Source organism: Acomys minous, assembly GCF_964271855.1.
Source record: "Acomys minous genome assembly, chromosome: 16".
Taxonomy (NCBI): domain Eukaryota; kingdom Metazoa; phylum Chordata; class Mammalia; order Rodentia; family Muridae; genus Acomys; species Acomys minous.
In genome coordinates this window covers 10,509,322-10,530,418 of record NC_140498.1, presented here as the reverse complement: position 1 = coordinate 10,530,418, position 21,097 = coordinate 10,509,322, and the positions used below count along the sequence as shown (strand labels likewise).

Sequence of the window (21,097 nt, the reverse complement as noted above, 5' to 3'; positions counted from 1 at the left end):
AAATGCCTCCATGAGATCCAGCTGAAAGGCATTTTCTCAATTAGTGATCAATGGGGGCGGGCCCAGCCCATTGTGGGTGGAGCCATCCTGGGCTGGTGGTCCTGGGTTCTACATGAAGGCTGACTGGGCAAGCCAGGAAAAGCAAGTCAGTAAGCAGCACCCCTCCATGGCCTCTGCATCAGCCTCTGCCTCCAGGTTCCCACGCTGTTTGAGGTCCTGTCCTGACTTCCTTTGGTGATGAGCAGCCCTGTGGAAGTGTACACTGAAAAACTCTTTCCTCCTCAACTTGCTTTTTGGTCATGGTATTTGAGTGCAGCAATAGAAACCATAACTAAGACAGTCCACAGTACCTAACATTGTCTAACAATCACGGTCAAAATTCCAATAGCATTTGTCACAAACTTTTTTTTAAAAAAAGGCTATAGAAACACAATGCTGAAGAACCAAAACCATGTTGAAAAATAACATTGATGGAAGCATCCTGACTTCAAACCATATTTCAAAGCTATCACAATTCAAACTGTACGTTACTACCACAAAAACAGCATATACAGTCAACTAATCTTGACCAAAAGCTCTGAGGGTGCAAACCCAGGAAAGGGTGATCATCTCAACAACTGTGTTGACAATGGTGGATCTCTGCAGGCAAAAGACTAACTGGATCATTTTAGATAATGTTTTAAAATTTAGATTTAAAAAAATTTAAAGATGATACCATACCCAAAAATCAACTCAAAATGGATTCAAGACTCATTATGATCTCAAAGAACACAGAAGAAAACCAGGCAGAGTGGCTCACACCTGTAATCCCAGCACTCGGGAGGCAGAGGTAGGTGGCTCTCTGTGAGTTCGAGGCCAGCCTGGTCTACAAAGCGAGTCCAGGACAGCCAAGGCTACACAGAGAAACTCTGTCTCGAAAAACTAAAATAAACAAATAAATAGTCACAGAAAAAAATTATGGGGGAGAGACCATGGCATTGGGATTGGCAATAACTTTTTGCCTATGACACCAAAGAATAGGCAACATTAGAAAAAGTAATTAAAGAGAATGGCATAAAACTAAAACAAAAGGGCAACCCACACAATGAAGGAAAGTTCTACAAACCATGTATCCAATAAGGGATTTAAATAAATATATATAACATATACAACTCAATAACAACAACAAAAAGACAACAGACTCAAATAGACACTTCTGAAAAGAAGGCATCCAAGTGGTTTGTAACGTGCTCTGCAGATTGATATCAATCAGCCAATCAAGTGCTTGCCCCACTAGCAGGAGGACCCATGAAGACTCGGAAGTGTTCATTAGCAATCCCAACACAGGAGGACAGAGATGGAGAGACCCTGGGACTTGGTGGCCAGCCAGTGTAGCCGAACTGGGGAGCTCTAAGTTCAAACAATAAGATGGAAAACAACTGATGAGGACACTAGATGTCACTCTCTGGCCTCCACATGCACATGCACACATGCACACATGTACCAACATGAACATACAGGCAGACACAACAATACAGGCATAATCATAAGGAAGTGCTAATGAAAGCCACGTCTCAAATCTGCTAAGTGACAAAGATCAAGGTCACATAGAGAATAGATCAGTTTATGACAACATGGATGAAAGGAGGGTGTACCTGCTAAGCGAAACAAGACAAGACATAGGCCGACACCGCATGATCTATGTGGGATCTGCAAAAGTGGGACTCATACAAAGAGCAGAAGGCTGGTTACCAAGGACCAGGAGGTGGAGGGATCAGTGAGACCAGTTAGTCACATGATGGAAACTTCTGGAGACCTAGCGAACAATGTGAGGAACGCTGTCAGTAAATCTACTGTGTACCTCAAGTCTGTTGAGAGAAACAACGAGAGCTGTTCTCGCCGCAACACGGAGCTGTGTGAGGATCTGAGCACATTAACTTTGCAGCAGTAATCATTTCATAACGTACACGTACACCCAAATGCCATGTTGGACTCTCACAGAGGTGTGTGCCTGTAATCCCAGCTATCAGGAAGGCTGAGACAGCGTGGGAAGGGGGTAAGTGGGGGGGGGGATTGGGTCACAGACTTGAAGCTATCCTGGGCAACTAGCAAGACCATGCCTCAAAATTAAAAACAAAAACAAAAACAAAAACCAAAGAGTGATGGTGATACAGCCCAACAAAACAAACTACCACAATAAAAATAATTAAAGAAAAAAACTCACAGCCACACAGTGACACCTTAAACATATACAAGTTTATCAGCTTTGCCTCAGTAAAGCAGGAGAAAAGAGAAACAAACAAACAACAAAAACAAAAGAAACCTAGTTAAGTCTGCGGGTGTCCACTCAACGGTCCTGGCCTACTTAGCTGTGAGTGCTCTCAGTTGGTCAGAGAGCAGGTCGGTCTGCTCTTTTAAGTTGATACAACAGTAACCTGACTGCCCTTCAATTAAATAGCATCATTTCCAAGAAACAGGAATTCATATTAGTAGTTTTAACTCATTAAATACTTAAGTTTTACTGTAACTTAAAACCCAGTATCTACCATAGTATTCTATTAGCAAAAGGCTATTTTGGTAACCACATAAACACAAAATCACACACTGTCCCTAGTAACTTTCCATATTTTGAGATTTCGTAAAGATTTTAAAAACACCCCAACTTCTATGGGGGAAAGAAATTCAAAAGCTGGAGCCTCCACTGTGCAGGGACGCAGTGACAACGTACCTCCCCAGGTGTCAGTGTGAATTTTCTTCCACCACACATATAGGAAAAGCAGGGCGGACAGGAAGAACTGGGAGGTGGTATTGGCCCAGGCCGACCCTCTGCAGGACAGAAAAGGCCACAATTAGTTGAGTGCGTCCTTCCAAAGGAATGGACAGAACACCCCATACCCCACCCCCACCCCTACCCCCTACCCCGAGAAGTTTGTACTTGGCAGCGAGCTTGGAGTGCCTGTGCTGTCTTCCTTTTGTGTTTTTGGCTGGATCTGAGTGTAATATACATGTCTGTCTCCATGGAGATGAATCTGTGCTATCTAGTCGAGCCATGATTGGCTCTCTGTTTGCTCTGAGCAATGCCTAGGTGACAGTTGCCCTTGGTTGTCACTTGGCCGGGTTAAGAGGTGTCTAGGAATGGTTAAAAAACAAAACAAAACACACCCATGTGGGTCCACAGGGCTCGTGCTGAGGTAGACAAGGAGGCACGCAGTGAGGGGGGACCCACCCAAACGTGGGCCATACCATCCAGCAAGCTGGCAGTCCAGACACAAAGAAGTTAGGGGAAGGAAACATGCCCGTGTCTGCAATCGCCCTTTCCTTTGTAGGTGAAAGTGTTTATTGATGCCATCTTCGTCTGCTGATGTCAGACTATGGCTTTGTGTTGGCTGGCTTTTGTCAACGTGACAAAACCCTAGGCACATCTGAGAAGGGGGCCTCTTAAGTGAGATGCCTCCAAAGGTGTCCTGTAAGCAAGCCTGTGGGGTGTCGACTGCCTTCATTAATGACTGATGTGAGGGCCTAGCTCCCTGTGGGTGGTGCCACCCCTGGGCAGGCTGAGGAGGCCAGTAAGCAGTGTTCTTCAGAGCCAGCCAGTAGGCAGTGCTCCCCACGGCCTCCGCTTCAGTTGCTGTCCTTGACCTCCTTCTGTGATGTGCTGTGGAAGTGTAGGCAGAATAAACCCTTTCATCCTCAAGCTGCTGTGGTCATGGTGTCTTATCACAGCAATGGAACCCTGAGTAAGACAGGCTTCCTCAGCCTTTCAACCTGGACATCGCTCGGTGACCCCACAGAGAGCTCCCAGGCCTTCAGTGCCAGCTTGGAATGGCGGAGGCATCTCATGTCTTGCCTCTTCAATGGGTAGATGGCCATCGTTAGACTACCCAGATCCTATCATGTAGGTGATCTGAGAATTCCCCTTTTGTAATGTATATGTGTGTATGTATGTATGTGTATGCATGCATGTACGTATGTACATATGTATGTGTGTAAGTACGTATACAAACACACACTCTTCTTTCAGGAAACTCTGGCTGATACAGCCTCCATCTTTTTGCTGTGAGGTTGACGGTATGGGAACCAGGCCTTGCCCATGCTAGGCAAACTCTCTAGCCTGAGCGTCATCCCCACCCATGTTACTCTGTGATGATGGCTGTCATGGTTTCAGTGATATTCAGAGCCTAAATTAGCATATGCATGGAAACCAAGCAAGTTGCAGCAAAGATACCCAATGGTTGCCATAAGTCATTTATCCTCTATTTTGTTTTATTCTCCTTAAATGCAAACATATTAACTTCTTTTAATTATATACTTTTCATCTTCCCCCTTTCTTTTTGTGTTTGTTTGTTTGTTTGTTTGAGACAGGGTTTCTCTGTGTAGCCTTGGCTGTCCTGGACTCACTTTGTAGACCAGGCTGGCCTCGAACTCACAGTGATCTGCCTGCCTCTGCCTCCCGAGTGCTCAGATTAAAGGCGTGCGCCACCACACCTGGCCTATCTTCCCCCTTTCTTGTGCTTCCCCCAATCGCTCCGGTGTACCCCACCCTCACCCTGCTCTTTCACCTTGGCCTCTTTTTCTTTAATTGTTGTTTTGTATGAATATATAGATACATGTATACATAATATATATTCAGTCATGACCCACTAACCAATGAACACTGTGCCCTGAGGCACACCCAAATTATGGTGTCCGTCTTCATTTGCTGTCTTAATTTTTCTTGCCGCATATGCAGAGGCTAGCTCTGGGCTAGGGTGAGCAAGGACCATCAGAACACTACTGGGTACCCTAACTTCTTTCTTTCATTATGGGGCCTTTGTCTCCTCAAGTTTCAAGTAGGAATTGGGCTAAGTCACTGATTACTCAGAGGCCCTGAGAAAAGCCCTTGAGACCTCTGCCCATCCCTGCCTGTCACCTGCCTCAGCCTCCAGGCAGCTGTAGGCTGCTCATAGGGACTAACTAACACCACCCCAATCACTGAGGCCTCCACAGTGCTCTGCTTCCCCCAACACTGTCTGCCTCGACACCTAATCTCCACCCTCCCACTCCCAGCAGCAGGAGCGAACTGCTCCCCTGGAGTCCCTCACCGCCAGCTCTTACCTGCCACGCAGAGCACCAGAGCTAGGACTGCTGGGTGCCTGCTTACCTGCCCACCGCCCCGCTCTGCAGCATAGCCCCAGCCCTAGGGCACGCAGCCATCTTAGTTGGGTGAACGGGTTTCGACTTACACCACTCCGAGGTCCAAGGCGTACAGCAAGAAGGCATTCATGCCCACGTTGACAACATTTGCTGCAATCCCAACAATAACTTGGGGCATGATGATGCCCTAAAATCCCCAAACAAACAGGAAAACATTACCATTTTCAAAAGCTAGTTGGCTAGGTTGCCAGGGGAAGCCCACAGATAGCTAAATAGGTAGCCATGGTGACACCGTATGAGGCTGGTAGAAAAGCCAGGAACATAAACAATCAAACCAGGCCCCTCCTTTGATGCAGCCTTTCACCAGGCTACCCAGAAGCCTGTGCTTTCCAAAGCCCTGTTCAGTTCATCACAACAGCGGGGAAAAGAAGGGACGGGCTTGGGAAGAACACGCAGCTTTGGGGATGTTGGGGTCCAGAGCCCACCGCTCCTCAGGGCTGAGGATTTTCTCCCATGAACAGCACCCAGAAATCAAAGCAAGTGTGGGGAGGAAATGGCCAGCCTTTTGCTTAACAGAGTACGCTGTTCTTTCATCATGGTTTTTGAGACATGGTTTTGCAGTCCTGGCTAGTCCTTATGTAGAACAGGCTGGCCTTGAACTCACAGAGCAGCTAGTGCTATAATTAAAGGCATGCAACCATTGTGCCTGGCAACACTCGTTCCTATTTTGTGTGCTGTCTACACTTTACTAGTCCTCAAGAAACACTTTGTTTACATTAAAACTTCTCCAGCAATCAGACTGAGTTGGCTACTTCAAAGCTGAGCAGTTTCCTCTGGCGTAGGGACGAGCAAGGCCTTAATGTTTCAAGGCCAGCAAGCTGTCGGTAGGTGGCCTGGGACACGCAAGTGGGGCTCAGTTTCCGCCCACCCACTTCTGGCCCTCTCCTCCTCCTTCAATTTCCCTTCTGCCTTGTGTGCAGCACACACAGTGTCCGCCCCGCACTAACAAGGGTAGCAGAAGTAACCCTAGATCCTTCCAGTCAGGATCAGAGATGGGGCCATTGCGCAGGCCAGCTACAAAGCCAGCAGCAGGCACCAAGAACAGGGGAAGATACGGAGAGAAACAAGGAAGGCTAAGCTGAAGCAGACAGCTGAGCGCACAGCACAGCCATCTCTTCTGAACACACAAGCGCAGGGCCTCATGTTTCCAAAGCGTGTGAGCGTCACAGAAATGAATTACAGGGAAACAAACGACAAATTGTTACAGGAAATTCCTTGAAAACATTTACTCTACATTCCCACGGTAGTGTTAAATAAAAATCCGAAAGAATACCTGACTCTGTAAATACCGCGTCTGCAGCTGGAAGAGGAAGGCTGCCTAGGAGATTGAACAGGAAAACACAAGAGCTTACTTACTTAGCCTTTGGTTTTGTTGCCGGTTGCGCATTTCTGTGGATCAAACGCAGGGCTTCACACTCAGCAAATGTCTGCTGCAGAGCTATGCCCCAGCCTGATTTCTTTGAATGCTAGTTTTATAAATTAGTGGGTTTCCTTACATTTTCAGACATGTCAAGTTCTCAAGGTCTGTAGTTTTTATTAAGTTTTTGTCCTACACACACACACACACACACACACACACACACACACACACACACACATTTTTGTTTTTTGTGTTTCTGGTTTTTTCGAGACAGGGTTTCTCTGTGTAGCCTTGGCTATCCTGGACTCGCTTTGTAGACCAGGCTGGCCTCGAACTCACATCAGTCCGCTTGCCTCTGCCTCCCGAGTGCTGGGATTAAAGGTGTGCGCCATCACGCCCGGCCTATATATTTGTATTTATATCCCTATCACTGCACTCTGCTTTTACTTCCCCATCGCTGTTCGCTCCCTTTCCTGTTGCTCCCTTTTCTCCCATTGCTTCACCTTCTGTTTTGATGACATGTTCTCCACCAGCCTGCCTAGCTGACCTCCCCCAGTAGACATTTTCCTCCCCTCTCATAGTTCTATTTCTACTTTCATGTCACAAACACACAAACATATATGCATGTAAATATATAAGCATATACATATACATGCACATATCCACACACACAGATATTTCAACCTGCATTCTGTATAAGAGAGAAAAGGTGCAATATTTGTTTCTCTGAGTCTGGTTTACTTCACTTAATACAATGGTTTCCAGTTCTATTCGTTTTCTTTTTTTATATTTGTTTTATTTTTTACTACTGTGTATATATGTGCACGCATGTGCCACAGCACACATGTGGAGGTCAGAGAACAACGTGGCAGGAGCTGGTTTTGGTTAGGGATATTTAAATGTCAGCGTCCCTTTTATATTCTAAATATTCATCCTACGTGGGATGTAAAATTGGCAAGGATTTGATGCTCTTCTAATGACTATTTCCTTGGCTAAGCAGAGGCTTTTTAATTCCATGCCATCCCATTTGTTAAACCTTGAGATTATTTCCTGTGTGTTGTCTGCCCTCCAGGAGGCCCTTACCTGCCCCTGGCTCGCCATGTTCTCCTCGAGCACTCTTAGTTTCCTGTTATACTTAAGATCTGTGACTCATCCCCAACTGATTTCAGTGCTGGAGGAGAAGCACAGATCTAGTTTAATTCTTCTGCCTGTGGACAGTGGCCTTCCTCAGACCACTCGCCTCTCTCCAGTGTATGTGCTGACAGCCTTGTCAACGGTTGGGTGGCTTTGCGTGAAGTCACGTCTGGGCCCTCTGTGTTATCATTGTCTATTCTGGTCTTTTCTTAAGGATACCTCCGTTCTCATTATGTGACATCAAAATCGAGAAAACCAAATTCACCTTAAGCAAATGCAAGGATGAACTGGTTGAAAGATTGACTTCCTGAAGAGCAGAAAAAAAGCAGATTCTATGTGGCAAAAGCCTCAGCCTCGATTATCTGAGGGGGCATGAAGTATTTTGCTGATACAATAAAAAGTAACCACGGAACTCCTGGACAGGGTGGCACTGTCTGTGACATTGAGTTCAGAAAGCTGAGATAGAAGGATAGAGCATTTTGGGCTAACCTGGGCTACATAGCAAGACAGAGGAGGAGGAGAAGAAGAAAGAAGAAAAGGAGGAGGAAGGAAGGAAGGAAGGAAGGAAAGAGGCACCATGGAATAGGGAATCAGGAACAGTGCTGTAATAAATAAGAGGTATTGGAGGACAGACATCTTGAATTTTGATCTGCTCTAAGACAGAAGCAATAGCCTGTAGCTCAATCTTTTTAATAAGCCTCCCAACTGCAGGTGTGCAGGAGCCAGGCCAGCCCCCAGAAGGCAGGAAGCTCAGTCCAAAGCCCCAGTGCAAGGGCCTGTGTAAGCATGACTCTCAGGGATTTGTGCACATAGATCTGTGCACCGGGCTCCCCCAAAACCAAGTAGCCTTGACCTAGTGCCTGGGTAGGGGCAGCTGGAGCACCTTACTGGCCACCTACTCTGTTCCCCAGTGAGACGTAGGTATGTGTTCAACTCAAGTGTGATCACTTCTCTCAGGAGCTACTACCTCACACTAAGAGTGTCCAAGGAGCCACTCAGGACCTGGCCAGCTTGGTCCTTGAAAGGGCTCATGACCACAAGCCCAGTGAGCCAGTCCCTGGCATAGCCAAGTTCTGCCCTGCCACCCCTGCCGCCCCTGGGGCCAAAAGAACCGGCCTCATCCTCATTCTGCGGTCTGCTTGCTTTCAGGTGCTTGATTTTATATTCGGGTGTTTTAGTAGCGTTAATCAGATTCGGCCTTTCCCTCACTTTCTCTCTCAGGTGTTCATCCCACAGGCTTCCTCTCCATTTTCTTTCTTGGTTCCTCCTTTTTTTTTTTTTTTTTTTTTTTTTGCTTTTCTATGTCTTTATGTGGTAGCCGTTGCTTTGACGAGTGTTGACAGCGATGACTGCCTATCTAAAAAGCCGGACCTCTCAATAAACAAGAATCCGCTCAAGGTCTTAGAAGAATTAGAACATGCCAAACTGAGTCAGCGGGAGAAAAGAAACAACGAGACCAGAGCTGAGACTAAAGGGAGAGACTGAAAGAATATGAAGAGTAAACAACATAGAGTCGGCTATGTAAGAAAATAGGTGGGATTTACGAGCTTTAGCTGAACTAACGAAAAAGAGGAAGACCCAAAGCAATAACACTGGAGGCAGAAGCTGAATCATTAGGGTGAACTTTGGAAATTACATTCCAATAAACTAGAAGACCTACAAGAAATGAGTTTCTTGATGTACATGAGCTACCAAAGCTGAATCAAGAAAGTACAAATATCCAGTCATCAGCCATGAGACTGAAACAGCTCCCCCAGCAATACAGAAGTCAAGGGAGTCGACACTGAAGCCCATCAGACCTTAGGAAGACCAAGTAGCAACATCCTCAAACTGTCCCGTAAGACAGAAGTGGGAGGTTAACTCACGAAGCCATCCCACAAAGCCAGGTGAGGGCACAACAACCAACTACCGACCTCTCTCCTTGATGAACACCGATGCAAACAAAATACTTGCAAGCCAAACTCAGTATCACTTTTACAAACAGCATTTTCCATACAAGACAAAGATATTCACTCTCACCATTTTGAGTCAACATAGCACTTGAAACCTTAGCCAGATCAACAAGGCAAGAGAATGGAAAAAGGAAAATAAATTATCCCTACTTTCAGACAACACTATCTTATACTTAAAGGATTGCAACTCTTGGGTTTGCTAAATAATTTCTACAAACTAGCAGGGTGCAAGGTCAGCATAGAAAAATCAGTAAGTTTCCTTCACGCAACCAGTGCATTCACCAAAAAAGAAATCAAGGCCATTCCAGTGACAATACCTTTGAATAATAAGTAAATGCCAAGCAATAAACCTAAGCAAGGAGGTGAGTGGCCTCCAGGATTAAAACACTAAAGAATGAAGATGAAGGGGACACTAGGACAAGGACAGATCTCCTGTGCTCAAAAATGGACAGAATCAATATTGGTAAAATGGCTGTCTTATGATCATCTACATATTCAGTGTAATCCCCATCAAAATCCCAATAACATTCTTCATAGAAGTAGACTAACATCCCTAAAAGCACAAAGCACACAAAATATCCAAAGCAAATATCCTGAGCAAAAAGAGCAATGCTGGCGGAATCACAGCACCAGACTACAAATTGCATTACAGAGCCATAGTGACAGAGACAGCCCCAAACAGACACATCAGTAGAGTGGAGAAGCCAAAATTCAGCCACACAGATGCTATCACCTGACTCTCGGCAAATAAGCCAAAAACTGGACCACAGAACTGGAAAAGACTGAAAGTCCATCTCTCTCTATGTCTTCTCTCTCTCTCTCTCTCATATATATATATATGAATATATATTCAAGATGGACTAAAACCCTGAAAGTACTAGAGGAAAACACATGAAAAGTACCTCTAGGATAAGACCCCAAAAGCCCAAGAGATAAAAACAAAAAAGACAAAATGGGATTGCATTATTTAAGATGGCTTCCACACAGCAGAAGAAACAAAATAAAGAAGTGGCCCACAGAACGGATGAAGACATCTGACGGCTACTAACCTAACAGAGAAACAACATCCAGAACATACGAGGAGCTCAAAGAGGAAACACAGCAAGAATGATCAACCAATGTCCACCTGGACAAAAGGAGCCAATAGACAAATTTCAAGAGCAGGGGGCCCACAAGTACATGAGAAATGCCCAAGGCCTTTAAGCCATCAAGAGAACTCAAGTCAGAACTGTGTTAAGAGCCCATCTCAACCAAGTCAGGACGGTTTTACCAGAAACACAACAAGTGCTGGAGAGAACGCAGGGGAAAGAACCTCCACGCGCAACCCAGGGAAATGGAAGCCAGCGCAAGCAATCTGGAAACCAGTTTGGCCTTTCCTCAAAAATTTCAAAACAGTCTCTAATGTTGTGGCTGCATTACCCATATACATGTGAGCATTATTCTATTACTGCACTATTGTTATGTTGCTGCAGCACTACTCACGGTAGGCATGGTCCTGGCTGTTTTTCTGCTGCTGTGATAAGTTACTGTGACAACGGCAATTGAAGATCTGACAGGATGTCGCAGTGGGTAAAGATGTTTGCCACTGAGCTTGGCGACCTAAGCTCCATCCCCAGGACCCAGATGGTGGAAAGAGAAAGTTGATTCTCACATGTTGTCTTCTGACCTCCACACACATCATGGCATGAGTGTACATGCACATACTCAAAATAAATTAAAATGTAAGTAAAGGTAACTCGAGAGGCAAGGGTCCATTTTGGCTTACGGTTCGAGGGCATGGTCCATAGCGGCAGGGAGTTCATGGCAGCAGGAGCTCCAGGTCGTGTTGCATCCACAGTCCAGAAGAAGAGAGGGATGAGTGCTTGTGTTCAACTAGCTTTCTCCCATTTGTGCCAGCTAAGAACCAAGCCTAAGGAATGGTGCCGCCCGTAGTGGGCGGGGCCTTTCCAATTAACCTAATAAAGATAATCCCTCAAAGGCGTTCCTGAGGCTGGTCTCCCGAGCGGCTCTAGACCTCATCAAGTTGACAGTTGAGAGTAACCATCACACATGGAATTAGCTTTGGTGAACATCAGTGGACAAAGGGATACAGAAAATTCAGCCTACATAAGACAATGGAATACTAGTCTGTCATTAAGATTGGAATCATGCCATCTTTGGGAAAATGAACAAATTTATGCTCCTCATTGAAGTGAAAAGCCAGACTCAGAAGGACAATTATTGCACATTTTTCTCTCACGTGTAGAACTGAGAAGGAGGGTTAGAACAGAGAAAGTTGAGAAGGTTCATGGGAACCAGGGGAAGGTAGAAGAAAAAAAAGGAAAATGGGTAGGATCTAAGTGTGTCATATACATGTATGAAAATATCTCAATGGAAATTTATTATTATTATTATTATTATTATTATTATTATTATTATTATTATTTCTATGATTATACACTAATAAAGAAGCACAGCAGCTGTGAAACTTACAGGAAGAGCAGGGATGCAAATCATCACATAAACCTGGGCTAGCCTGGAACAACAAGACAGCTTTCAGCGGACAGTGAAGTGGTTTCTGGTCACCCTACCTTCGGGTGGAGCTGAAACTGAACACCTATGTGGGAGACACCGAGTCACAGTGTTCTGCGCTCTGTGTGCATCAGCAGCTCCCGAAAGGCTGCTAAGTGGTTGCTTAAGTCGGGGGAAGGGGCAGTAGACATTGTTCAGCGTGGAAGGAGGGGGGATGACAGCCCCACAGGAAAACGTTCTACAAGGTGAGCAGGATGCAATGCAGAAACCTTTGGGAAGGCGTCAAGCCCAGGAGCAGGGGACCCCACCAGGGGGTGTTAAGTTTAATAAAACCCAACCCCAAACGCAACAGTGGAGATAACTGCATTGGACTCCCATGGTGGGGAGGGGCAGCAAAGAACAGAGATCGCCCAGTGCATTGCCGTGTGCTGCCTTGGCCGTCTGTCTGTCACTCTGGGGCCACAGCCACGACTTCTGGTCCCAACCGCCCACATCCAGCTCATCAGCTGAGAATGTCAGCTACTTACTGCTGACTGGGGAAGGGGGCGACCACTGAGCAGGTGCTCACCTGGCGACTTCCGGGTCCTGCCTCAGCAGCAGGAGCAGGCGCTCCGTATTGAGGAAGACGGCCCAGCAGGGGAAGCAGCAGAGCAGCAAGATGAGGATGCCCCTTTGGAGTATGACCCCCACGCGCTTCAGGTTCTTGCCTCCAAAGGACTTGGAAAAATAATGTTTCAGTGAACGTGGGGGGAGGGGGGCAAGGCCTCACACTTCCAGCAGGCCCCGCCTCCCTGGCAGCCATGTTCGCTGCTGCACTGCCTATGGGGCGGGAGGGGGGGGGGGGAGGGGAATGGCTGCCAGGCTCCAGACAGCCAGCTGCCACTGTGGTATTGTATGTTCTGGGACAATTGTTCCTCATATGGAGCATAGAGGGGCAGATGGAGCTCTGGAAAGGGGTTAGGCACAGCACCGGGGTGTGGAGGAGGGAACACGCCCTCTGTGCTGAGGTAGCCTAATAGCTAAGGATGGCATTGCGTTCACTTCGTGATTTTATTGGGAAAGCCCCCAAGAAGACCCAGCAAAGGCTAGGCCCAGCGGGACGGACAGAGATGGAAAGAGCATTGATGCGGGATGAGTCCGGTGCAGGGGGTCAGGACTTGGAGAGCAAAGAACACGTATAAGCTCAGAGAGAGACAAGGAGACCACAGGCCATGTGCAGGCCAGGCCGGAAGGGCAGAACTGTCTGCTAAACACAGCGGGAGCCATGGATCGGTCCGTGCTTTTGCACCAGGCCCAGGAGGCAGAAAGATCCCAAACAAACTGTTTTCTTTAAATAAATAAATAAATAAATAAATAAATAAATTTAATTTAATTTAATTTTAAAAATGGAGGTTCCAGCCCAAATAAGTCAGGCTAGTAAGCATCTCTGCTTTAAACTGTTCCAGGGAAAAATCACCTGGAGGAGTCTGGTGCCACCCAGGGCCTGTTTGCTTGTTTTCCTACTGCAACTCTACCTGTCCCCACCTTACAAAGCCCCACTCGCTGCTGGACCATTGGGGTGCAGCCTTCTTCTACCATAGCCTGAAAGAAGCCTAGCTGAGTGGTTGTCACATGATTTATTTCATCTGTGCTGACCATGCATAAAGGGACCTCCAAACCACAGGGTGCAGTTCCCTGGGGAACTGCCAAGGACCCACATGGGCAATGGGGCTCTCACCTGAGACATCAACGTGTCACAAGCTGAGGCTAAGCCAGTTCCAACTGAAATTCCAGTGACATTCACAACCTGCAAGAAAACAAAAACAAAAACAAAAACAAAAACAAAAACAGGCCAAGGGCAACAGGCAGCATTGTTCAGGGCCAAAGAGCCTCCTCAACTCGTTTGTTTGTCTGTCTGTTTGTTTGTTTATGAGACAAGGTCTCACTATGTAGCACTGGCTGTCCTGGAACTCTCTATGTAGATCAGGCTGGTCTCAAACTCACAGAGATCCATCTGTACCTGCCTCCTGAGTGCTAGGATTAAAGGCTTGTGCCACGTGCCCAGCTCATCAGCTCAATGTCTAAGACCTTGTACACCCATGTGAGTGCCCAGGCTCTGTGGTTCAGATGGCCACGGGGATCCTTGGAACAAAAACGCCTTTTCTAACCTAGGGCCACAGCCACCCTAGGTCAACCAGGGAAGCTTAAAGCCTAAAACCTTTCCTTTCTTTCTTCCTTTTTAAAAATTATTTTATGTATATTGGTATAAGGGTGCCAGATTCCTTGGAACTAGAGTCACAGACAGCTGTGAGCTGCTTTGTGGGTGCTGGGAATTGAACCTGGGTCCTTTGGAAGAGTAGACAGTGCTCTTTTCCACTTACCCATCTCTCTAGCCCCTTTCTTTTCTTTTGTCTTCTTCCTTTCTTTTCTTTTTCTTTTTTTCTCTTTCTCCCTTCCATTTTTTTAAAGACAGGGTTTTTCTGTGTAGCCCTGTTTGACTTGGAACTTGTTATGTAGACCAGGATGGCCCAGAACTCACAGAGATCTTCCTGCCTTTAAGTTCCAAGTGCTAGTATTAAAGGTGTGCACCACCGCACCCAGGAAGCCTAGGTTTTCTTAATACAGCATGAAAGAGCTTCGCCTTAGGAAAGTAAAGCCAGGTACTGCAGCGTGTCCTGTGGTCCCAACGGCTCACAAGACTGAGGTAAAAGAATCACTTTAGCCCAAGGAACTCTAGACCAGTCTCAGTAACAGAGCCAAACCCCATCTTTAAAAAATTAAAAATAAGGGGCTAGAGAGATGGCTCAGAGGGTAAGAGCACTGACTGCTCTTCCAAAGGTCATGACTTCAATTCCCAGCAACCACATGTTGGCTCACAACTATCTATAACGAAATCTGTATACATAATAAATAAATCTTTTTTTTAAATTAAAAATAATAAACAAAAACGTTTTGCTACTGTCTGAAGGCCACATGCCTCATCTGCCAGAGGAGATGCACTCGGCAGCACTGGGGTGTGGAGCACGCATGCACTTATGCACGATGCAGAAAGAAAACTATCTATCAAGAGAAAGGGCTGGAGAGATGGCTCAGAGGTTAGGAGAACTAGCTGTTCTTCCAGAGATCCTGAGTTCAATTCCCAGCAACCACATGGTGGCTCACAACCATCTATAGTGAGATCTGGCGCCCTCTTCTGGCCTACATGCAGGCACACATGCAGGTAGAACACTGTATAAATAATAAATAATTTTTTAAAATCTAGGCTGGGCAGAGGTCTCGGCGGTAATCATGCATGCTGTGTAAGCATGACAACATGGCTCTGGCTCCCCTCTGGAGCCAGCACCCTGGAGCTCACTGACCCTCCAGCCTAGCCAAAATACCACTCCAGGTTTGGTAAGAGACTCTGCCTCAACAGAGTAAGGTGGAGGGTGAGAGAGCGGTACATTCATCTCCTCCTCTGGGCTCAGAATACTCAGAATACATGTTCAGAGGTGCTGAGCCCGCAAACACATGTGCCCACACAAACAACACCCAGTGTCTACTGAGATCTCATGTGCCAGGCTCTTCATGTATATGATATTGTGACCAGGCACTGTCCTAAGTCACACGTACATAGGGTTATGATTTCCTATTTTAGGGGTAGCCTGAGTGACAGAAAACTTAGTATATTTGCATTGCCTCGTGGTTACTTGGGTGTGACCTGAGCTGGCAGGTCTGGCTGCAGACCTCGGTTTTAGTAGCCTGGTAGGGAGCTGGCTCTCGCCAACCTCTCAAGTAGTCTGGTTTCGGTATGATGTAGTTGGGAGGCAGGAGGGCCTTCAAGAGGTGACGCTTAGTGAGCGGTGACTAAGTCACTGGAATGCCAGCCTCAGGTGGGCTCTGATGAGTTTTCACAGGGCTTATTAGGTAGAGCACTTGTCTAGAATGCCCAGTGCCAGCACTACATGAGCTGGGCATGGCGACACATGCCTGTAACCCCAGCCCTGGAGAGGTGGGGGCAGGAAGAGCAGTGGCTCAGGTCTACCCTACTACATGGCAAGTTTGGGGTCAGCTTGGGCTTCATGAGACTGTATCAAAAAAATAAAGTTGTCATGGGACCTAGTTTGTCCTTGTGAGAGTGAACTGTAAAAAGAGCAAGCAGAGTACCCACATCCCTCTAGCTTTCTGTCCCACTGTGTGTCTCTTTGCTTCTCTCATAAGCCATGGTGCTGTTTGCATGTGGTGATGGAATTACAAGGGCCCCACCAGAGCTCAGTAGATGCCATGCTCTTAAATGTACTTAAGTATGAGCTAAAGAAACCGTTTCCTGGGGCTGGAGAGATGGCTCAGACATTAAGAGCACTGTCTGCTCTTCCAGAGGTTCTGAGTTCAACTCCCAGCAACCATATGAAGGCTCACAACCATCTATAATGAGATCTGGTGCCCTCTTCTGGCATGAAGGTGTACATGCAGACAGAACATTGTATACATAATAAGTAAATAAATCTTTAAAAAGAAAGAAAAGAAACATTTTCCCTGTAAAAGGCCTAGCCTCCAATACTTTGAGATTGTAACAATGGACCTGGCCCCAGGAGGTCAATAGCAGGCCACATGTGGGGTGTCCTAAAATGATCCCACCAGGCATGAAACCAAGAGGGCTCATTACGCAGTGAGGACCCAGATGTGAGGTCACACTATGACTGAGCCAATCAAGAGAAAGAAAAGGGGGAGGTACCTCACTTTATAAAAAGGAAGAGCACACGCTTTCAATCCTAGTACTTGGGAGGCAGAGGCAGGTGGAACTCAAGTTCAAGGCCAGCCTGGTCTACAGAGTGAGTTCCAGGACAGCTAGAGCTACACAGAGAAACCCTGTCTCAAAAACAAAACAAATCAGGCCTTGGCTGTCCTGGAATTTGCTCTATAGACTAGGCTGGTATCAAACTCAGAGATCCACCTGCCTCTGCTTCCTAGTGCTGGGACTAAAGGCCAGTGCCATCACCCAGCTTTCTTTGTTTGTTTGTTTGTTTTAATCACACATGAGAGTGTCTTTGTTCTGTTGTGTTTGGTTTGTTGTTTGGTTGTTGAAACTAACTGCCTTTGGTTGGCTTAGCATGCTAGTCACCCTCTATGGCTCACATTTGTTCAAGATTCTAACAAACTGAGCGTAGTTGGGACCCTCCCTCTTACCACAGACAACACTACAGTAAGAGATGATACCAAAATTACTAGGCCTGTAATTCTGAGGCATTGAGAATATTGAGAATTCAAGACCAGCCCAAGCTATTGAATAAGACCCTATTCCAAAAACAACATTTATAAAGCTTAACATATCTATCCATGGTGCCACTGAGTCCACTGTCCTCCCAGCAAGTGGTTACAAGTTGGCATTCATTAAAAGCAACATATCTCCTTGGCCCATTTGAGAAGGGCTGAAGAGGCTCTCCCTGTGCCCGACCTTATCTACGGAAAGCCTTGCCTATGGAGCATACCGCGTTCCCGCGTCCCGCATCCCACCACCAGGCCTCCCATCTCACTGTGGGTTGCATTTATTCCTGTTGTTTTTACATCAAAAACTCTAGAGGCATAACAAAAGGAAAGGGAGAGAGAGGGGGAGAGAGAGAGAGAGAGAGACTCTGTCAAACGAAGCAGCTTTCCACTACTTTATTAGCAGATGGAGAAAGACTTCAAGGCATGCGAAAGGAAGACATTTTACAAGAGAAATAGTGTAATCTTAATCAACTGTGTAACTAATAGCTTTGGTGGGTTGGTTTCAGAAGAGGCGACACGCAGTTCGTTTAGGGTAGCTTGCACCATGCGTCTGCCTGCGACACTCCTTCCATGCCTCCCAGGACGCAGTGCCTGAGAGTGGAATCTGCTCAGAACTCTCTTCTCAAATCTGAAAATCAACATGGTAGCAGTGGGTAAGACCCAGACCCTGCAGTTCTAATTCTGAGGCGTGGGCTTAGAGGTGTACCAAGCACGCACACGGCGCTGAGTTCATCTCCAGCACAGTACAAGTAAAGCCACATTAAAGCTTTACTCTCGAGGCTCTACCACATTATCAACTCAAACAGTTAACACCTACGGAAACAGCGAGAGTCACGGCGTCCAGCTCGACTTTGCCCAGGTGTCCGCAGAAGATGGAACTGACTATGCTGATGAGAAAGATCATCAGCTGCGCCAGGAACTGCAAGGAGTAGAGAGGCAGTCACCCCTCGGCCCGCCTGGGGCCGCCCCGCGCCCCGCCCGCAGCTCCGGGTCCGACTCACCACCGGGCCCGCGAGCGCCGCCAGCGCAGCCGCCTCCCGCCGCACGTCGGGGGACAGCGCTCCCCGTAGGCTCCGCAAGATCAACCGGCCGCGCCACTGCGGGGCATTGGCAACCTCCGGAGTCTGGATGGCAGTATCCAGGCCGTCCTCGGCCGGCTCCATGGTCCAGGCTCTGACGCGGGCGGGACCAGCACGTGGAGCGACTGCGGGGCGGAGGGAGCCGCGTGGGACTTGCCCCACGCTCCACCCCGCCCCGGGTGCCCCGTCCAAATCCAACCGTCGCCGAGCGCAGCACGCGGCACAAGCCTCGCTCTGGGTGGCTGGAAAATGTCATTTTATAGACCCAACAAGAATTAAGCTCTGAGGGATGGCTTAGGTGATCCCAACCAAAGGCCACTGTTGGAGGACTGCTGATACAGCTCAGTGAGGAAAGCGAGTTCCAGCCCCAACCACCAAAAGAAAAGCAAAATAAACGGAGCCGTTTTTTACTCACAGTAGCTAAATTTCCTAATTGTGTTCAATTTTGTTGTTGTTGTTTTTTGAAAGTCTCCTGAATTATCAGTGTGTGCTTAACCCTTCAGAGGCTGAAAGAATGGGGCTGCAACCTAATGGGGCAGTAGCCTTTGTTAAAGCTTAGCCCTCTGGCCACCGCCAGGAATGGTCACTCATCCTTGGGTCTTCATGGCTTCACAGCTCCAGGAGATCTGAGCTCCCCCTGATGATTAATAAATTTCTCACGGAATAATAATTTACAATCCAGAGACATATCATAAAATGTATTTAATAGAGTCACACAGTAAGAATATGGAAGCAGTTCAGATACAGGTTTGTATTTTACAAAACAGCAGGCAGAATAGGAAGTCTACACCTGAATGCGGTCGGTACACAGCAGTCCATGTGCGGTGGTGGATGACGTAATACTCCACCACCATCCTCCCCACCTTGTCTCACACCACAAATGGTATTTTCTTTATTCTTTATTACCTTATTCTTTATTAGAAAAAAATTTTTTTTGAATTCTCAGTTCATATGATCACAGTTGAATCCTGTCACCTAAAGTGACCAGCCACAGCCAGCTGTATGAATTGTCTATATGTTCAAAACTGTGTGTGGTCCCAGACTTAGAGTGATTACTCTCCGAGGCCTCAACTTTACATTGGTGCAAAAGTGGCAGGCATTCAGTAGAGACTGGTTTTGGAACTGGGAGCTTTTCCTGGACTCACATTGTGTGACACCGTCATTTGTAGCAGGAAGCTACAACCTCTAGGTGGCCCTGCAATCCCGGGCAGGGGGTGATGGTGAAAAAAAAATCAACATTTTAGTTGGTACAGTGTATCAAACACTGGTATTTGGTAGGTGAAGTATATTGTATGCACTTTGCACTCACAGTGTGCGCCCCCTCTCCCTCCCATCTATGTCTCTCTGCCTGTGTCTGTGTGTGTGTGTCTCTCTCTCTTTCTGTCCCTGTGTGTGTTTGAGAGAGAGGGGGAGAAGGAGAGAGAGAAAGAGAGAGAGAGAGAGAGAGACAGAGAGAGAGAGAGAGAGAGATTACTTGTTAGAGGGCCTGAGCATGCTGAGCATGTGGTTGTCTGCCACAGGATACCCCTGGTCCTGATGTAATGTTTTCCATGTGTGGTAGGTTTGTCAGGTGTTCACCTCACAGAGGAGCACCTGCATCGCTTGATGGCTGACTTTTCCATGTCACTCAATTCTGTTATAAACTCTCACTAAAATCCCCCCCACCAAGACTAAGACTCCTGCCAGGAACAGGAGTCCTCGGCGTAGGGCCAACTGCTTCCCAGACAGCTTATTGCTGTCCTTTGGGTGGACAGGCAAAGCTTGTTGCTGGTTCGTCTGCTGGTCCAACTGAGTCTCGTCTTTTTTTTCAAGATCCGTCATCATAATTTCTTCATGGCTCTCAGGACCCACTGTGAGGGGAAAGGGCCTTAGTGAGCAGCTTGAACAGATTTTTATATTCATATATACAAATGGTGGTTATTATTTCTGATTATTGCTAGGAGAAAGTTGGTTCAAGAAACAGTTGTTATGCCGGGCGGTGGTGGCGCACGCCTTTAATCCCAGCACTCAGGAGGCAGAGGCAGGTGGATCGCTGTGAGTTCGAGGCTAGCCTGGTCTACAAAGAGAGTCCAGGACAGCCAAGGCTACACAGAGAAACCCTGCCTTGAGAAACCAACCAAACAAAGAAACAAAAAAGAAATAAGGGGGGAAAAAAGCACTGTTAACTCTGCATCTCTCTTGCTCCAGCGGGGAGGTGCTGCTGTCCCTTTAAAAGACTTATAATATTCCTTCAAGTTGCTTTTTTCTTTGTTTCAGACAAGGCACGGTAGAGAAAGCCGTAACAAACCCATCAAAATTGCCAAGCCACACAGATCCACTCTTCTAGCTTACTTGCAATCAGCTTGGCCGGCTACAATCTCACCCTACTGACACACGCTGTCCAGAAGTGCCTGTCCACCATCTTGCACATGCAAGGCATGATTTGTGTGTGCTCAGATGTGTCCTCACCCCGACCTGTACTAAGTCTCTCCCACATGAATAGGCATAAGTGACTCCAATAGAATCTTTTTACTTCCTTTGTTCCAGGAGATAATCACAGGGCACAAACGGGGGCACATTTGTATTTCATTCTTTAGTAAGAAATAGGGCATTTTACAACTTACAACTCACACATGTACCCCAGTCTATAGGAAGGAGCCCATGAGTACATTCTATAAAGAAGT

General features: G+C 46.9%; 2 protein-coding genes across 7 annotated transcripts in view; both read right to left on the bottom strand.

Annotated features, from left to right (window-relative positions):
- LOC311586982 (multidrug and toxin extrusion protein 2) overlaps positions 1 to 18,670 on the bottom strand; it is a 32,559-nt gene extending 13,889 nt beyond the window's left edge. For 4 of the 5 annotated variants that reach the window (XR_014775717.1, XR_014775718.1, XR_014775719.1 and 1 more), the window contains exons 1-8: positions 18,357 to 18,670; positions 18,173 to 18,274; positions 13,847 to 13,915; positions 12,698 to 12,846; positions 12,091 to 12,133; positions 6,446 to 6,490; positions 5,202 to 5,299; positions 2,708 to 2,805 (exon numbers count right to left, since the gene is read on the bottom strand). Coding sequence is in view for 2 of the 5 variants with exons in the window: in XM_084763339.1 (XP_084619465.1) it covers positions 2,708 to 2,805; positions 5,202 to 5,299; positions 6,446 to 6,490; positions 12,091 to 12,133; positions 12,698 to 12,846; positions 13,847 to 13,915; positions 18,173 to 18,274; positions 18,357 to 18,518 (766 nt within the window). In the remaining 3 variants the exon portion in view is untranslated. The remainder of the gene's footprint in view (positions 1 to 2,707; positions 2,806 to 5,201; positions 5,300 to 6,445; positions 6,491 to 12,090; positions 12,134 to 12,697; positions 12,847 to 13,846; positions 13,916 to 18,172; positions 18,275 to 18,356) is intronic. The other variant, XM_084763338.1, reaches the window with a different exon arrangement.
- A 451-nt stretch (positions 18,671 to 19,121) lies between these two features.
- The window catches only part of LOC311585675 (multidrug and toxin extrusion protein 1), a 36,340-nt gene continuing 34,364 nt past the window's right edge, over positions 19,122 to 21,097 (bottom strand). For both annotated transcript variants that reach the window (XM_084761140.1, XM_084761139.1), the window contains exon 17: positions 19,122 to 20,284. In XM_084761140.1, coding sequence (XP_084617266.1) covers positions 20,058 to 20,284 — 227 coding nt within the window. In that variant the 3' untranslated portion in view covers positions 19,122 to 20,057. The remainder of the gene's footprint in view (positions 20,285 to 21,097) is intronic.